Source organism: Chaetodon trifascialis, chromosome 4, assembly GCF_039877785.1.
Source record: "Chaetodon trifascialis isolate fChaTrf1 chromosome 4, fChaTrf1.hap1, whole genome shotgun sequence".
In the NCBI taxonomy this organism is placed as follows: domain Eukaryota; kingdom Metazoa; phylum Chordata; class Actinopteri; order Chaetodontiformes; family Chaetodontidae; genus Chaetodon; species Chaetodon trifascialis.
Window position 1 is genome coordinate 11,993,358 of NC_092059.1, and position 17,742 is coordinate 12,011,099.

Below are 17,742 nucleotides of genomic sequence, written 5' to 3' on the forward strand. Positions count from 1 at the left end.
CCACCTTATTTATATATGAGAGCGTTAATGGGTAGAATGAGTAACTAAGTGAAATGAATTAATGAAATTGGCTCATATGTAAGAAAGAAATGATGATTTTTTTGATGTGTGTCTTAACGTGTTCTGCCACAGAGACCGATGTACCAGCCCTCAGGGGAGTCGGATAAAGAGAACAAAAGACTAGAGGCACCACAGAGCCCTTCAAGCAGTGATAGGTCTTTGAATGATCAGGCACCTCCTCCATTATCCCGGTACGCACACATTAACAAAACTACACTCAGATTTATTGACCCCAACAACTCTCAGTACAGTACACATAGTCTGGTATTTCCTGGAAATAATGTTCGGGCGATGAATTCTCGGGAATCACCTGACTGTTCCAAACAGAGGAACTGCTTGTGCCCAGATGGTTGGTTTTCATAAACACACCTTGCAAGTGCCCCAGAAGCGTTATTGTTGTGCATTTTTGAAGAAGATTAAATAAAACTTTTATGGTCACTGATGGTCCTATTATAGATGCATGAAAGAACATCTCAGATAATTGACTAGAAATAAAGATGCGGGTGTATATTGATTTTACTGGTGAAACAGATAATCATAATGATCTTTCTGTTTACTTTGAGTGATTACTTTTATTCTGATTATTTTTTTTTAGTTTTCTATCCAGTTACAGTACATGACTATCCTGTTCATTATGTTCTCTACCAATAACCAAAGTAACAGTTATTGAAAAACTATAGCTTTATAGAAAACATTCAGCAATACATATAGGTGTTTGTTTTTGCAGCAGAGTGTAGACCGAAATGTCAAAGAAATGTTTTTACAGTACTCTGAATGCCCAGAATGGCTGTAAATGGCTCATCTGTGGACCTTGTGGATACTCACAATGACGATTCCCTTGTTTTCTTTCTATAGTAGCATGCATTATGAATACACTTACATATATTTACTTTGAGTATTGTTTTAAAGCATGCTCTTCTATTTTTTGTTATTGTCCCTATTGCAGGAATGATCTGGATGTTGGAGTTGCCCCTTTGCTTCCGCCTGACCATCTGAGCCCAGCTATGACTGGTCCCAGCAGCAGTGCCCCTTTTGGTGAGCATCTCCTCTCTCAGCTTCTCAGGCTGGAGACTGCAGTGGCAGCTAGTGATGTCCAGCACACCCTGCGGCCAGCCACAGCACCTTCCAACAGATCGCGGTCCAAGATGTCCCGCATTGAGGCCCTCAAGGCCACAGCTGCATCCCTCTCCAACCGCATAGAGAGTGAGGCACGGAAGCTTGCTGGGGAGGGGATCAACTATGGTACAGCAACCTCACTGGATGTGGATACTATTTTGGCTCCTGGTCCCTCTCAAGCTAATCTTGACGATGGATGCTGGGCAGAAATGGCTGCCACAGAAAATGATGATGTGCCGTCGAGGATCCAGAGGATTTTGACTAGCGCAGGTCATAGTTCATACAATGGCACAGCTCTTCCAGGAGCAGGCAATCTACATGCCCTCAGGAGACAGAAAGAAACAAAGGCTACGCACACCAATCCACAAACAACCCCTGCTGATGTAACAGGGCCCATTCTCAACAGCTCCACGCATGAAAGGAGGAAGCTGGTCAATGGCTTGGAAAAGGTAGAGAGAATGGATCAAGTGGCACAAAGGAAAGGATATGGATTGATAGAGGATAAGAATCGGACAGATCTCCATGACTCAAGTGCTGGTTCCATCAGTGAGGGTCCTCTTCTGAGTGAGGAGAGTTTTTCTGAGGATGAGACAAGCCCTCCTCACCCCTCCAGCAATCATGTGCCAAGACCAGCAGACCGCCTGGAGGCAGTGGACTACTGTGCCGGTCAAAGAAAGGATAACCAACGGTTGTCAGAGTTCCAGAGGGAGGCAGCAAGGTGTTCGGCCCTCAGCTCACCCTTTGCAGAGCATGACGGCAGCAAAGCAGCCTGGGAGGAGCTGAACAAAGGAAGCCCTCTAAGCGTTATCAATATTTTTACTAAGAACCTTCATGGCCATGTTCGAGGTGAGTTGTGTGGAAAGATGGTGAGAGCATTGTTGCTACTTACTATCTATGGGTAAATGTCAAATGAAATGTAACATAAGTGCTACACAGAATGCTGCCAACGCATAGAAAGTGCAGTCAGTCAGAAAGCAACATCATAACTATTTCTCCTTTGTGTGTTGTGTCTCCACCTTGGCCTATAGCGAGTGAGAGGAACTCTCCCTCTGCCCATTCTTTGCACTCTGGAAATGGCCCCATGGACGCAGCAGTGTATGAAGATGACTTTGTGTCATCCCATAGCAGCGGAGCCAGTGGCCAGTTAAAGAGAGGCTCCAATTCACACAGGTAAGAGAAATAAAATGCACAGTAGTGTTTAAAGTGACCACTGGATGGCACCCATGTTACACAAATAGAAAGCTTGTGCATCCCTGTTCTCTCAGACAGATTAACCCTGCTGTTTATCCATGTTCAGTAGACGTAATGTTTTCTACTTATTAATTTTTAGTGTTAGTGAGATTCAGAATTTAATTTAAATGGGCTTTGATGATGCATCTTTCTCTCTTCTCTGTTAGTGTGAACAGTCATTTTGAGGAGCTGATGAGGAGGTCTCCTTATGAGAAAAGTATCGGAGGCATCAGTTCACACCACTCATCCTTTCACTCATCTGTTCACTCACCGCATCGTTCCTCTGGTTCACCATCTGGCTCCTCACCCTTCTCCAAGAACTCTGCAAGAAAAAGAGGTGAGATTTAATACTTTTGCATAATTTCCTGTTATGACTGCATTTTGAAGATTTTTTTTATTAGAAAGGGAAAGAAGGAAAATGGTTTCTCTATGGTCAGATGCTTTGTTTTTGCAGTTACAAATCCCTCTGTTGCACAATATAACTACTCCATTCCTCTGTAGGCACAGCATCAGACCAGAGTGATGGCACTCTGGTGGAAGAGCAGAGGAGCTCCTGTTCACCTCCCTCAGAGGCGTTATCCTCTAACTCCAGGAAGAGGGGCTCAGACAAAAGCTCTGCTCATAGCCAGGCCAAGAGTGTCCAGTCTAATGACGCTTTAGGGGAAACTTCTCACCAAAGGTAATGATCTTCAGCAGACTACATTAAAGGGGGGGTTTGTTGCCTGTGGTTTAGTCAAGGGTTGCAGAACTTTCCACCTGCAACGTTCCGCTATGAGCGTTTTTCAGTTAAGAACATCTCTCAGTTATCAAATTGAAGAGACTGTGCAGTGGTGGATGAAGGATGCATGGTTCCCACAAGTTTAAATTACCCATACATTCAGTGGCCTCTGTTTTTCCCTTCCTCTCTGGTTTTAGTCAGCTTCAGTGCCACACTGCTCTGTAGGAATGTGTTGTGCTGTTGAGTTACACTGATAGTAGGATACAGATGTCTCCTTTAGGGTCACAGCATGATTGTGTTTCTTGATGTCCTGCAGCTTATTGAAAAGCTACACTGTTTCCTTCCCTAAGGATTTCCAAACTAAACTAAAATGGAATTTAACTATCTACATGCACTCAGAAATGAATGGAATCCTTTCAGCACTGGGTCATCTCAGTTGTTACTATTACAATCACTCTGAAACCTCTGCTTGGTATATACTGTAATTACCCAAAGGTTAATTTATCTGGGCATGACTAATTGCTGAACAATGCTAAGAGAGCCCTAGTTGAGGTTGCCAGTCTAAACAGTCTTGTGGCTTCCTGTTCTGTTGAAGGCCTGAGGGTCTAAGCAGCTGTGTAGTGCCCAGCAATAGGAGGAGGCTGCAGTGCAGCCCAAGACAGAACACACTGGTTGTTTTGTTTTGGGGCCCCGCAGGGTGGTTGGTTGGGTCAGCCAGCTTCACCACAGCTTGGGCCTACTGCCAAAGGAAAGGAGTGAGTTCTTTTTCTTTTAATCTCAGTGCCCAGTAGTGACATTTGAGCCATCGAATGGTGCTCTCAAGCCCAGTTAGCAGATTCCTGCCACTCCGTGAAGCCTGTGTGTCTTACAATAAAAGCAAAACATTCAGACAGGATTGCGTCCTTCTTTGTACCATTTACAAGGCATATTACTGGGACAGAAACAGTCTAAAAAATTGTTTTTCATGGACAGCGCATGTAGATCTCAATGAGCTCTGTAAGCTTTAGCAGATTGCAGTCACATCTGAGTCTGTTTGTGTGACAGCTTGCTGTTTAAGCATGGAGATCATGATAATGCTGTATTATGCTATATTAATTTAGTCTGTCAACCTTGGAGAAAAAAGGTGCCACTGTCTACTATCCTTAATGGGAAAGCAGAGTGTATCCTGATCTCTTTAGGCATCACCCTTGTAATCATCCCTGAGCAGTACAATATAGCCATTCATAGTGCTGGCCTCTCACAGCAGGGTTATGCTGCCTCAGTCGGGTTTAGGGTTTGCATTGGGTTCTGGCCACTATGTGGCTGCCAGAGCCGATTGCTGCAATTCTAGACAATGTTTGTGATTCCACCAGAAGTGCCACAGCATGTTTCAGAAGAGTCCCAGAAACAAATTGTGGTGAAGTATGGTATGGTTATTTTAACCATTTTAAATTGAATATACATAACAATTACAAGACTGTGATTAAAAAAAAAATTGGACACCCCTAATGTGCAGTGTCAAATGTCTCAATGTATGATTTAAAAATATCTTGAAAAGTGATACCTATGCAGCAAAGGCCCTCAACTTTTTTTTTCTTTTTCTAAATTAATTTCCAGGTTGGCACTTGACAGCAAGAAGTCTTCATCAGCTAGGCCCAAACAGGCTTCCCCTTTTGGCTCTCCAGACTCTGGTTCTCCTCCAGGAGTAGATTCTCCCAGTGAGCCTGTGAGAAGTGGTTCTCTGGGGGCAAATAATCCAAACGCAGGCACCACAGCTTGCAGTGGTAGAGCAGAGACCAAGACCACAGGTAAATAGAACTTGTATTAATATAATAAACAACAGATCTTATGTGAAGCAGAACTCAGTTAGAAAAAAATTGGATAGCATGTTCAATGATGTTTCCTACACTCCACTAGCATTCCAGTTTATAAATATCTCTCATTTGCTCTTCCCCTCCCACAGGTGAACTACAATATTCACCTGCTGTCTTGCAGCAGTGTATGGCAGCAGAGCTTCAGTACCTGGAGTCCATTGAGGAGTCTGTTCGACAGCTGGGGGACATGGAGAGGCTGATGGGTGTGTCCATGGCTCAGCAGGAGAGCGCGTCATTAGCCCAGATGCTCAAGGTGAAGACGGGGTTTGTTGCTGAAGAGTAAAAAAATGTGTAGATGAAGACTACACATTTGTACATACACATATCAGAAGTTATTTTAAACAATTGAATTTAAATCACACTATTCTTGATTTGACATACTGTATATAGATTGTTTTGACAATTTCATGTAGACAGCACATTCTCTAAGATGTGTTTTTATAGATAAATGTGGTATGAGGTACAACATCTGTTATTGACATAATGTACCATGCAAATGTGAATTATGTGTTGTTAAGTATCTCCCAATAATTGCATTTATCTGGAATTTCAATGAATAATTGATGCTGCATAACATCTACATGATAAATACTTTATGGAGCTTTTTTGGCCTCCATAAATGGCAGTGTCTTACTTCCTCACTAATGTCTGTATTGATGCCCTGTGTTGACCTGCTCTCTGAATTTTGACCCTGCAGGCCAAGCAGCAACGCCATGAGCGTGACCTCTACGAGCTGAAGATCAAGGCTGAAAGGGAAGCCCTGGAGACACAGCTACAGCTGGAGGAAAACAGGCAGAGAATGGCCAGGGTACAACTGCACACACATACACACAGTTCATCATTTTGTTTATTCTCACCAACAACATGTACAGTATGTGCATTTGTAGATGGCAGATTTAATGTTTGCTTCCTCACCTTCTGAATTCTAAGGTATGAGTACTTTTATTTTTCTGTGTGTGTGATGTCCATGCTTGATTTTGTCCAGGCTCATATAGAACTGCAGGAAAGCTTGGCAGGAACTCAAAAAGAGACTTTGGAGGGTCTCCAGGAGGCAACTATGAAGATGATGAGTCAACAGGCTGAGGCAGCACGGTACACAGCTGACACTGCCCGACACATCAAGGAGGTTAGTAATCACTGCCTTCCTATGCCTGGAAAGCAGCCCGCTTCTTTTTGTAACAAAAGCTGATTGATTGTTGAATTTCAGTAAAAACATAACAGCACAGAGGAGGACAGCATAATAAAAATCAACTATTTGAACTGTATGCTGTATCCTTGTCTGTCAGATGACAGAACTGGCGCGGTCGCAGGTAGCGGGAGCTTTGGTTGTCCCTGCTGTTGCTGCTGAATCCTCCATGTTGAATGAGCGAGAAGAACAGCAGAGCTCCTCCTCAAAGAAGCGACAGGACAAAATTGATTCTGACAGGTAAACTTCAAACATCTGCATACTGTAATGTTTTGTAAGTAGATTTTAACATCTCTAAACCACACTTGTGTAGTGAGTTAAGTTCATGACTTCGCCCAATGACAGAGGGCCTCTTTGTAGGTGACAGTATATGAGCAGTTACCCATGTTGTGTTTAAATCTCTTCTGCACAGCTTCCAGAGTGAGGTGTCAAGCAGAAGGATCAGGTCAGAAGAACCCCTGTCTTCACTGAACAGCCTTAGTCACTCTGACTCCCTATCCTTCAGAAGACCCAACCTCAGGTACCAGTCAGGCCTCTCATGTATCACTAGTGTCGCTGTTTTCTGTTTGATTTGATGAAGAGAAATTGAAAGAGACACTGTATCTGTCCTTTGCCCTTTTCCTCAGTGGAGCAGACTCCAGCAGCCACCACAGCCCCTCGCATGTCTCCTCAGACCACAGAGATCAGATGGAAAAAGATGCAGTAGAGGGGAAATGGAGGAAGGGAGGAGCTGAAGAGAAGACAGAGAGGGAAGCAGGCAGCAGCTCCATAGAGGAGGAAGTCTTTACAGCAGCAAATGACTCCCTCCGCAGTGACAGCATCCCCTCTATAGTGGAAGAGAAAGGTATTGGACGGCAATCATGGCTCTTTGTATAAAAGTCAACATTATAACACAACTTTTTACATATTCACACTCCAGTACTCACTGGTGTACTACTGTTAGAAAAAATGTGAAAACTTTTCTGCCTTTTTTGCTCAAACAGGTACATAAAAATTGCAATTGAAAAGCTACAGTGTACACTGAGCTTGTCTCTTTTTCCACTCTCCAGGAGACAGTACATCAGTGGCAACAGAGTACTCTCTCAAGTTTGATGAGTCCATGACTGAGGATGAAATAGAGGAGCGCTCCTTTCGCTCTCTGCTGCCGTCTGAGGCGCACCGCCGTGGAACTAAGGAGAAGAAGTCTCGCCACCAGGAGGAATCAGAGGATGATGGAGCCAGTCGCAATACGACATTGGTTTCAGGGGCACACAATATCTTAAAGGTGACTTTGGAATATGAGTTTAACTACTGCCAGTACAGTTTGTCCCCAGAAAAGTGTGACTGTTTATTGAGCATGTGGTTTGTGCCCCCATTTTTCCTCTCATACATAATTACTTCTCATTACCTCAACCTTGTCAACCCAGTCTAACCTCAGCCTTTTCACCTTTGCTCTCCTGCAGTCTCAGGATGCAAACATGGCCTTTTCAGGTGGACAAGACAGCTTTTCCCAGTTCACCATGGACATGGTGCGTCAGTACATGAAGGACGAGGAGGTAAGACTGCAGCACCAGAGCTCTCTGCTTCGACTTCGCCAGAAAGCCCTCAAAGAGAAGACCAGAACTGAGCTGGCTTGGCTAGAGCACCAGAAAAAGAGGCTGAGGGACAAGGGAGAGGATGATAAAATGCCACCCATCAGGAAGAAACAGAGGGGACTTCTGATGAAACTACAGCAGGAGCAGGTACGTGGAAACATGATGGCATTAAGTGACAGTTGAGCTTTGGGACGTACTGTGATCTTAACCATTATTGACTAACCATCTTTCTCTCCCACTATACTCATGTTCCCAGGCTGAGATCAAGCGACTTCAGGAGGCCAACAAAGCAGCCAGGAAGGAAAGGCAGCTGTTGATGAAGCAACAGGAGGAGATTGAGCGGATGAGAAACTCTACACTCAGGCTGAAGGAGCGTCTCAAGTGTGCTGGGGGTGAAGCCCCACCTGTAAGTAGTACAACAGCCTCTAATCACCTTCACAGCGTGTACGGAGGACCAGATAGACCGTATTTTTTGTTCCACAGAAGTATTATGTTACTGGAATCAAGAAAGAAAACATACGTTCAACAATAGAACATGGTGCTATGTTCATCTTAAGCTTTTTATTTTTAATGGCTTAACTAATATGTGACCTGTCTGCATGTCCATCCATCCATCCTCCAGGAGACTCCTGTGTCAGAAACCCCTGTGTCTGAGGCAGCCTTCCCCAACATGAGACATGCTGAAGATGTCCGCAGCCCTTCTCCCCCGCTCTCCATCTCTGGAAGTGAGACCAGTAGCATCATGCAGAAGCTCAAGAAGATGCGTTCTCACATGGACGAGAAGTAAAGACTTACATTTCATTTTTCATACTTTAACTGGATTCTCTCTGCTTGCTGACAATTTGAAGTCCCGCTGTCTTATCAGAGTTTTTAACAGTGCTTACTGTAGGTATGTCCTGCTGCCTTTTCCTTTGAGGTTTGCTTCTTTTGCATCCTTTAACTCTCAATATGTGTTGATACAGGCTGCAGTTGGTTATTACTATTTTCTTGCATCACACCTGCACAGTTTATATTTAGTAGAGAAATTGGCAAAGCAGTTTAGATTTGTTTTACAGCTGAGTGGTAGTAAACTGTGCTATTTGTAAGACTTTTTTGGGGGGTCATTCTACCATGACAAGTAATAAGAATCAAGTTCTAATTCTCTACATAGGGTCTTTACTTTAACTAGCAGCTAACCTAATTAAAACTAAGCAGTACTTGCCACCTTTGTTTGCTGTGGATATGTGAATGTGTGGATGTGAAGATAAGCATGCTCCATGTTCTCCCTCTTAAGTAGACAACAATCCACAGTATCCCCTTAACTTCAGATTAAACAACATATAATAGTACGTCAAGAAAGCATCAGACAATATACATCAGTCTTAAATCATCCTAACGACATATAATGGTAATACTGTGACTTTCAGTTACAGAGGCATAATTATTTTCCAGTGAAGACGAACATAGGTTGTGCATTGCATCATTTTTATTACACCCTCTTCGCCCACTTGTGTTGACAAGAAACTACATGTGCTTGGAGGTCCTGTTGGTCCTCTAGGGTTTTAGGCTTGGCTTCCAGCTTTGGTCAGGTGATTGGAGAGCCTCTCATGACCGGGTAGCTCCAATAAGTGGCTGAATTGTTCTGGGGTTTAGGATTTATAACTCGGCTATAAATCACAGGCCAGTCTTCCATGGAAAAACTTCAACAAGTTTTAGGTCTATATTTGTTTCAGTTTATACTACAAAATCTCCATATAATAAGGTTAGATCACTGCAAACTAAAACGATTAAGAGGATCTAACAAAAGCATAAAATTGTTTAGATACCCCCCTCCCCCCACGCTAATGTTCATATTCCCCCCCCCCCCAAAAAAAAAAAAAAAAATATATATATATATATTTTAAAGTAACCATTTTGTAACATAAACCTGACAGACTGACTGACACCTTGGGTGCAATAAAACCACATTTGCTCATATCGCTCTTCTCTCTCCCTTTCTCTCTACTTGTCGTTCCCTCTGTGTTTTTAATGTGTTCTCCCTCTTACATTTTGTGTGCGTGTGGACATGTGTGTGCGTGTATGTTTGTTTGTTTGTTTCCATACCCATGTTTGTGTGACTCTTTTGACTTTGTCTGTTGCGTGCTTGTGTGTTGTAGACACTGTTCTCCTGTCCACTACTTCTTCTCTGTGTTCACGGCCCACCACTGGGCCTCCCTCAGTGTCTGTCTTCCCAACCTCCACCCTAAATTCCAGCTCTTTATCTACAACCAGTTGGTCAGGTACTGTACAGTGCTCCGTACCTCTTCCCCAGCACCTCCACCTAGCCCTGCCCTGCCTTACCCCACCCCACCCCATGGAACATGCTTGTGTTCATCCACTGGCACTGGGACCTTGTAGGGGCGGGACAGTGAATGATGACTGATCTGTTGGGTTTTTTGAGGGCTTTTGTTTTGTTGTAATTTCCTGGATGGAATTTGTGTGGGAGACATTTGAGTGAAAGCTTGAAGAGTGGCCAAAGAAAGTTGCCTTGCTGAAATAAGCTAACCTTTTGACAAATTCACTTTGAACTTAAGTTTTAAGTATTTTTTTTATTTTGTATTTTTTTTCAGTATTTGTGTCATCAGTCAGGTGCTGAAATTATTTCCATTTTTGTATGTGTTTAAGTCCAGATGAAGCAGCATTTTGAGAGTATCTAGCTTCCAAAATTGTGAGGTATTTCTGAGCAAAACAGGATTGGCAGGTGTTACACATCATTGGTAGAAATTTGATTTGAATGTTGAAAAGTCATAACAAACATGGATAGCAGCATCTGTCAGGGAGAGAGAGACAAATCCCATCCCGTAAGATCCATGTAGTTGCTGAAGCAGTCCTCTGTAAAATGCCCTGCACGTAATCTGGAGCTGTCCCTGATACCACTTTCCTTGAAGAGAATAAATAATATATGATTTATTGTTTAATAGTTACGCAATCTGAGCCGGGATTTGATCTAAAGGGTGAAAGGGGTTTCTGGCTTCATCTCGACTTTGAAGAACACTGATTGCATTAATTTTAAACAAAAAAAAATAGGATAAATTCAACTTTGTGAAGGTCAAAGGTTATGTTTATTTTAATAGGAGCTTTCCTTGTTGAATGGGAATCTCACACTCAATGCTGGGATTTCTGTGGTATTGAATCTTTCTTTCTTTCTTTCTTTCTTTCTTTCTTTCTTGAACACAATTCTCTTCAGTATTGTGGCTCCAGCCCAGTCATTAATACGAAATGTTTGAGATTAAACCACACTATGACATGGAGGTAAAGGACTTTTGCAGAGAACAGACCAGAGACAGAGTGGTCTTTCTCTTTAATGAGCCCAGTAAATCTTAACTAGCTCTCTTCATTAGGTAACTGTTGCATTGGATGGGCTAATAAGTACAGATGGCCATTTGCTATAATAGAGTTTGGGAGGGACTAAAAGAACCCCCCAGTCTGGTTTCTCACTATCTGGCTTACCATCAGTATACATTAGGTCAAGAGAAAGGCCTCTAAATTAGATCAAGGCTAAATAATACCACACTGTAATGGCACCCATAGCTGTGGGAAACCACATTACACAACAGCTATACCTGATATCTGCATCTGCAGATGTATGTTTTAGAGAAGTTGGATTTTAGAATTGCAAATTCTGCTGGTTTTGCAAGGCAACAGAACCTTGTGTTTAAGACTTGTTATCCTCGTTGGTCAGGAGAGTGCAGGTGTTTGAGTTATGTGTGACTGCACCCAATCAGTGTTGAACCCCTGGGTTTCAGTCTGATGCATGAGTTTGACATCCTCACTGTTATTTTCCTACTCCTGTCTTCTCCTGACTGACATTTCATCACTTTATGCTTGCTTGTGCGATGGGTGCTAATACACTTCTTTATTTGAATGACTATTTCAGGGAAAGAAATAAGTAAAGCATGTATTGTGTGTGTGTGTGTGTGTGTGTGTGTGTGCGTGCGTGCGTGCGTGCGTGCGTGCGTGCGTGCGTGCGTGTGTGTGTGTGTTGGCTTCTGAGTGTTGGACAGAGGTTTGAGGTGAGTTTGCAGTGTTAACTGGATGTTCAGGTGATTTGGGTCTGCTTGCTTCTGCGATGTCATTTTTAACATTCCTGATGGTAAATGTCTTTGTCCTCCTTCTCTTCCCTCCCTCATACTTTACCGTATTCCTGTCTCTTGCCTCATTTCCCCATTTCTTCACCTTTCTTCTCACTATCATCTACAATCTCCATTTTCTGTCTCTTCTTCCACTCCTTCCTCATCTCTCCATTCCCCTCTCCCTTCATTCTTACCATCTGCTTCTCCAGGTTCCTGACAAAGCGGGAGCAGCAGCTGATGCAGAGGCGTCATCATGCTGAGGAGCTGCTGCAATGGAAACAGCGGCTGGACCAGGAGGAGGCAGAGGTCCGTAGGATGGAAAAGGAGGCCCTGGCTGTATGGGACAGACAAACACCTCAGGACAAGGACATGGCAGAGAGTCAGAAAAAAGAGCTCTCCGACATCAACTCTAGTCACCATCGAAGCTCAGAGCCTAGAACTGACAGTGAGAAAGGTAAACCAACCACATCATACCTGGTTTTTGTCAAGTTTAGAGTCAAAGTATGTTGTGGTTTGGGAGTGAGGTCAAAATCAATCTGGACAAATAAAGATGACCTCATGGTTATCTGTTCTACATGTTTTCAGAGTATGTGAGCGAAGCTGACTCTTCCTCTGCGACACATGAGTCCAGTATACACACAGAGGGACTGGGGTCCCAGCAACCAGGAAGCCCATCTTCAGTACAACCTGCATCGATTCCTGAAACACCTTTGCTGTCCATCCAGAGCAGCCCTGCAAATTACACCCAAGACTTTACTTCTGCTTCCCCGTCACCTAGCAGACAGGTGGGCAGAAATGTGGTTGTCTTTCCTTTTTGTATTTCAGGGTTTCATCCCATCTCTTTGATGGTGGCTGAATTCATTTTGAGTCTAAATAATAGCTACTCCAAAATCGACCTCACATGTGTGAGAGAGTAAAATTTTCTATTGTGAGTAAGTTTTGATGTCCAAAAGAATTCTGTTCTGTAGAGTAAAGAGTTATTTCTCTTATTGTGTGAGGAACATGCAAGAGGGTAACTACGCATTTGTTAGATTAGTGTACATGTCCAGTATGAGTCCATGCATACCTCTCTTAGTCCATCTGAGGGCGTTGGTATATCCTGAAGTAATATTCCTTTTTCTTCCCCTCCTCCTCCTCCTGCTCCTCATCCTGATTAGTCTCTTCAGTCTCCATTCAAAGGCAGCCACAGCCCTGCTGCCTCTCCTTCAGATGGTAGCAGCAAAACCAAGATGCAGCTTCGCTCCTCCTCCCGGACCGCCAACCAGGCCTGCACTCAGCCTCCTGATTCCCCCATGGCTACGCAGACTGGTGAGTTAGCCAATGACTCAATACACATACACTGAATATTTAACATTTTTGGAGTACATAATCGTTCTTGATAGTTCTCAGATAAGATAGAAGGGGAGAAACAGAGAGTGGACATAATGCAGCTATATTACTGGCACCGTGTAGTCAGGCATAATGTAATGCTGCCAGGAAAACATTATGCAAGCACTTCCCTGATACCTAACCTGCTTAGCTGTGTGATAGAGGGAGAGAACAGTTTGCATTGCGCTTAGTTATCACACAAGCAAAAACAGGTTTGCTGGCCTAGTATTCTAGCTGAATGTGTTTTATTCATATTCAGGCCACAGTTTAGACCCTTAATCTTTGTAATACTGTTTGTTCATTAAGTACCGATCCGAAGCAACGTGCACAAAAATGAACTGGATGCATTCTTGGTAAAGAAAATGTACACTAATCTCCAAAGAATTGGGTTTGAGTTTGAGTGGGCACAAAGTTGGATTACTCCTTGCTAATGAGAGGTCTGGCACTGGTTTCACATTCTAACTCTAAATTTTCTTTCAGAACCCATGTCAGACCAGAGTGATATAGAGAGCCGTATCAAGGCACTGAAGGAAGAGCTCAGAAAACGAAAGTTTATGGCCTACCAGCTGAGGAAAGAGCAGAAGAAGAGGCACAAAGAGCGTCTGAAGGCACAGGAGGCTAGCCTGCTGAAGCAGCTGGAGGTAAATATGTGTCTTTGTGCATTAGTCCATGTACTATATATGCAGATTTCTTCATATCTTAACTGTTATTCTCCCATTTTACTTTCAGAGCTATGACAACTTCATCAAGAAAACTAAAGCAGAATTGAACAAGGAGCCGGACTCAACAACTGATGTAAAGTCCCAGATCAACGATTCCACCTCAGTCGCATCCACTGTTAAACCACCTGGTCACAGGTATCAAAGATAGCTGTAAACATGACACTCTGGTGCAAGCATATAGTATCTTATAGTGTAATAAGAGGTAGAAAAGATTGCTGTGTAATTTAAAGCAAATCCCTCTTTCTCAGGTCTGAATCCAGAAAAATCTCTGACTGCGAAAGGATGCAAACTGATGCTTCTTTAGATCACAGTGAGTGACGTACCCATCATAACAAATATATACATAAGGTACAGTATTTAGTTTTGACACAGAAGTTTCAATAATAATGTGAACTCTTCTATTATGACAGGTGCAGTTCCTCAGCCTGATCATAGTAGATCCACCTCAGTACCTGAAGAACTGTCTGATGAAGACCCACCAACAGTCACTCCAACCCCAGTGTATGGCAGCCCAGAGTGTCCAACCTCAGGACCAAGGAGCCTGAACCAAGGAGCTCTGTCCACAGATGGTCTTTTAAGACCTTCCTCTAAGGAAGCCCAGGCACAGATGATTGAGTCAGGGGATGAGAACATCGAGTCTTATCAAAGATCTGACATTCAGGAGGAACTGGAAGTGGAAGCGAGCTTCAAATCTGAGGATCAACAATCTGAATTTCTTCTCAAACTAGAAAAGGGAGACAGAATGGACTCCCAGGAAAAGCTGTCTACATCTAAAAACGTTTCCTCTTCCATGAATGAAGAACATCGATATTCTCCATCTGTTAGTCCAGAACCAGATAAACAAATAAAGACAAGGGAAACCTCCGAAGCTGAGGAAGCTGTAAAATCTAATATTATCACCTCGAGTAAGTCACATTCAGCTGCAACTGACCTTAAAACCTCACCACATCCAAGTTACAGCTCCTCATCCCGTGACCATTCTTTCTCCCCTGACTCAGTTGCCTTCTCTTCAAAGAAGGAGGCACCCATAAAGGATGTTGAGGCGTCTTCTCCCACAGCAGATGGCTATCATGATGACTTTGATTCATCAGTGTATTCTTCACCCAGGGAGGAACATCACAGTTCCAAGGCTGCCTCTCACATCTCGGTTTCCCCTACAGAGATCAAGGACCCAAGAAAGGACTCCCCTAGCAGAGCCACACTGTATGACAAGGAGGAGGTAGAGGAGGAAATAGCTGAAGAACTGAGTCCCCATTCAGGGATGAGTGGAGCAAGCCACAAATCTGGACAACTGCTAGATCTTCATGACAAAACCAAAGACTCCAAACATGACAGCAAGGACGTTGCTAATTCCACTCACTCACCACCCATCTCTCCTTTGCAGACCCCTCTCTCTCCTGTCAGAGATGAAATGTCAAGTTTTAACATTGGAGATCGGGTTCTTGTCGGTGGTGTTCAGCCTGGAACGCTGAGATTCAAAGGTCCAACCAGCTTTGCTAATGGCTTCTGGGCTGGTGTGGAGTTAGATAAGTCTGAGGGGAGCAACAATGGGACTTATGATGGGGTGGTATACTTTGAGTGTGATGAGAGCCACGGTATCTTCGCTCCTCCAGACAAGATCACACACCTGCCAGACAAGTTTGAGATCGACGCAGACACCACAGAGGATGAGGACTCCTTCTTTGATGATCTGTCAGATAAAGGTGGAGATAGGCGTAAAACAGATGAGGATAAATCCCAAAAAGAAGGAAATCTGAAGAATAAAAATGAACAAACATCTCATAAAGTCTATGGGTCCAGAGATAAAAAGACTACAGATGAGTCTGAACACAAGGACGGATCCCACCTCAACTCACAGCACTACAATGACTCCAAGCATCCCATCGCTAATGGCAACAATAGGGACATAACTTTGGAATTTGAAGATGCACCAACCACTCTACTCATCTCTGATTTGGACAAGATTGGCCTGGGGAAGCAGAGTCTGAAGGAGATAGCTACCCTTGATGAGAAAGAAGACGTAGACTCACAGCACAAGTTGACTCCTGAGGGTCTTTCCACAGATATCAGGGGTGATAGAGGAGAACAGAGGGACTTACTGGACACATTTGCAGACAAGCTCCTCAACAACTTTGTAAAAGACACTGTGAAGCAGTTAGCTGATATTAAAAAAGCTAAAGAGAAGAAGATAGAAGCTGCTAACCAAATGAACGGACACCTGTTTGGTGAAAATGTTGAAGAAGAAGAAGAGTGGTTCTCTTCAGTGGAACAAAAAGATGGTCTACCCTTCTTCCTACCTGCAGAAAAAGAGGAGCTGTCATCACCGGAGCTGTGTAACCGACCGGTGAGGGCATATTTCCAATTCTTGATCAAATTTCAAGATATAAATTTTTGTCTCCATGTTTTTTGTAATATCAAAGATGTAAATCAAAATGAAAAACAGATAGTGTTTAAATGTGATAGTGCTGTATATGATTGAACTGTGGAATATTCATTGTGGGGAAACACCAGTAATCCCGTTATGAAGTCAATGACAAACAGTGCTTGTTGATTTGAACTGAGGAACCCTTGTTTTTGCTGTGTGTCCAGCCAAAGTCCAACTTTATATTGACAGACTTTGTTGAATTTGGTGCTCTTTGCTGAAAACTTGTCTGAAACACTAGAAAGAAAAGGTACTCTTTTAAGATTAGATCAAAAGTGTAAACCCATGATTTATAATGGGACTTGTTCTGTCATGGTGCGGTGAGATATTCATACATCTGGAAGATTCTAATCCATAAGTAAATTTGTTTTTTCCTGTTTTTCTGTCACAACAGGAGAGTCCAGTGTTGGGAGCCAGTGGTCAAGAGGAGCTTGCCAAGCGACTAGCAGAGCTGGAACTGAGCCGTGAACTGCTAGATGAGCTAGGTGACGATCAGGACTGGTTTGATGAGGACTTTGGCCTCAGCTCCCGCAGAGAACAGCAGAGACTCAAACAGAAACAGAGAGAGGAAGAGGAAGAGGCAAGGCTGGGAGGAGGAGGAGGAGGAGGAGGAGGACTGACGAGGTCTGGCTCATCAGCTGGAGCAGCCCTGGGGGGGCTGGTCTCATCACCTGGTGGGGAACAGCAGGTGAAGACCCCACCTAGACCTGAACTACCACTACCGCTGCCCCCCAAACTCCCTGAGCAGCCTGCCATGGTGGTGCCCCACTCAGCCACAGAGGTGGAGAAGATGGTCCACACCGCCACTCAGGAGATCTGGGACAGCTGTGGTCTGGGGAAGGAGGGAACACTGACCCTTGCACAATTGCCAAACCCCAAACCTTCACAAGAATATCTGGGTAAAGAGGCCAGCAGCCAGGACCCGGAGGCCATCAGCATCCGCAGCTACAGAAAGGTGAAAAGGACAGCTTTCAAAACATCCAAAAAGAAGTCTCTATAACAAAGACAAACATACAGATTACTCAGTGAAAAATGTCAAAACCACAATTTGTTAAATTGAAGAGAAGGAAGTTAAGTATCCTTTACTTCCTTTTCATCCACCCAACCAGTCATGCTGGTGCTAATAAGCTTAAAACCGTCCTACTTCAGTTGTACTAAACCAACAACAGCTGGACATGCAGTGTAGCCTTCAAGATAGCACTTACGCTGAGTGAGTTCACTGAGGTTAAATGCCAGGCAACTTCCCATTATCACCATTAGCAACTTAACATTTCCAGACTACACAGTTATTTCAGGTGCCTTTGACTTCAGGCTCTTGCTCCAGATATTGCCTCAGTTGCTCAGATATGCTGCTCTGAATGCGAACACTTGAGTTTTTCAGCAGTAAAAACATTTTGACATG

At 43.6% G+C, this 17,742-nt stretch overlaps 1 protein-coding gene across 3 annotated transcripts in view; it reads left to right on the forward strand.

Moving 5' to 3' along the window:
• The window catches only part of cep350 (centrosomal protein 350), a 31,667-nt gene that overhangs the window by 10,697 nt on the left and 3,228 nt on the right, over positions 1–17,742 (forward strand). For 2 of the 3 annotated variants that reach the window (XM_070960230.1, XM_070960231.1), the window contains exons 11-35: positions 133–251; positions 1,007–2,022; positions 2,205–2,346; positions 2,574–2,743; positions 2,908–3,085; positions 4,721–4,911; positions 5,067–5,230; positions 5,675–5,785; positions 5,963–6,103; positions 6,264–6,403; positions 6,576–6,683; positions 6,790–7,007; positions 7,213–7,427; positions 7,606–7,884; positions 7,994–8,143; positions 8,360–8,520; positions 9,873–9,995; positions 12,038–12,282; positions 12,414–12,613; positions 12,986–13,136; positions 13,677–13,837; positions 13,926–14,053; positions 14,167–14,228; positions 14,329–16,262; positions 16,735–17,295. In XM_070960230.1, coding sequence (XP_070816331.1) covers positions 133–251; positions 1,007–2,022; positions 2,205–2,346; positions 2,574–2,743; positions 2,908–3,085; positions 4,721–4,911; positions 5,067–5,230; positions 5,675–5,785; positions 5,963–6,103; positions 6,264–6,403; positions 6,576–6,683; positions 6,790–7,007; positions 7,213–7,427; positions 7,606–7,884; positions 7,994–8,143; positions 8,360–8,520; positions 9,873–9,995; positions 12,038–12,282; positions 12,414–12,613; positions 12,986–13,136; positions 13,677–13,837; positions 13,926–14,053; positions 14,167–14,228; positions 14,329–16,262; positions 16,735–17,295 — 7,068 coding nt within the window. The remainder of the gene's footprint in view (positions 1–132; positions 252–1,006; positions 2,023–2,204; positions 2,347–2,573; positions 2,744–2,907; positions 3,086–4,720; positions 4,912–5,066; positions 5,231–5,674; positions 5,786–5,962; positions 6,104–6,263; positions 6,404–6,575; positions 6,684–6,789; positions 7,008–7,212; positions 7,428–7,605; positions 7,885–7,993; positions 8,144–8,359; positions 8,521–9,872; positions 9,996–12,037; positions 12,283–12,413; positions 12,614–12,985; positions 13,137–13,676; positions 13,838–13,925; positions 14,054–14,166; positions 14,229–14,328; positions 16,263–16,734; positions 17,296–17,742) is intronic. The other variant, XM_070960232.1, reaches the window with a different exon arrangement.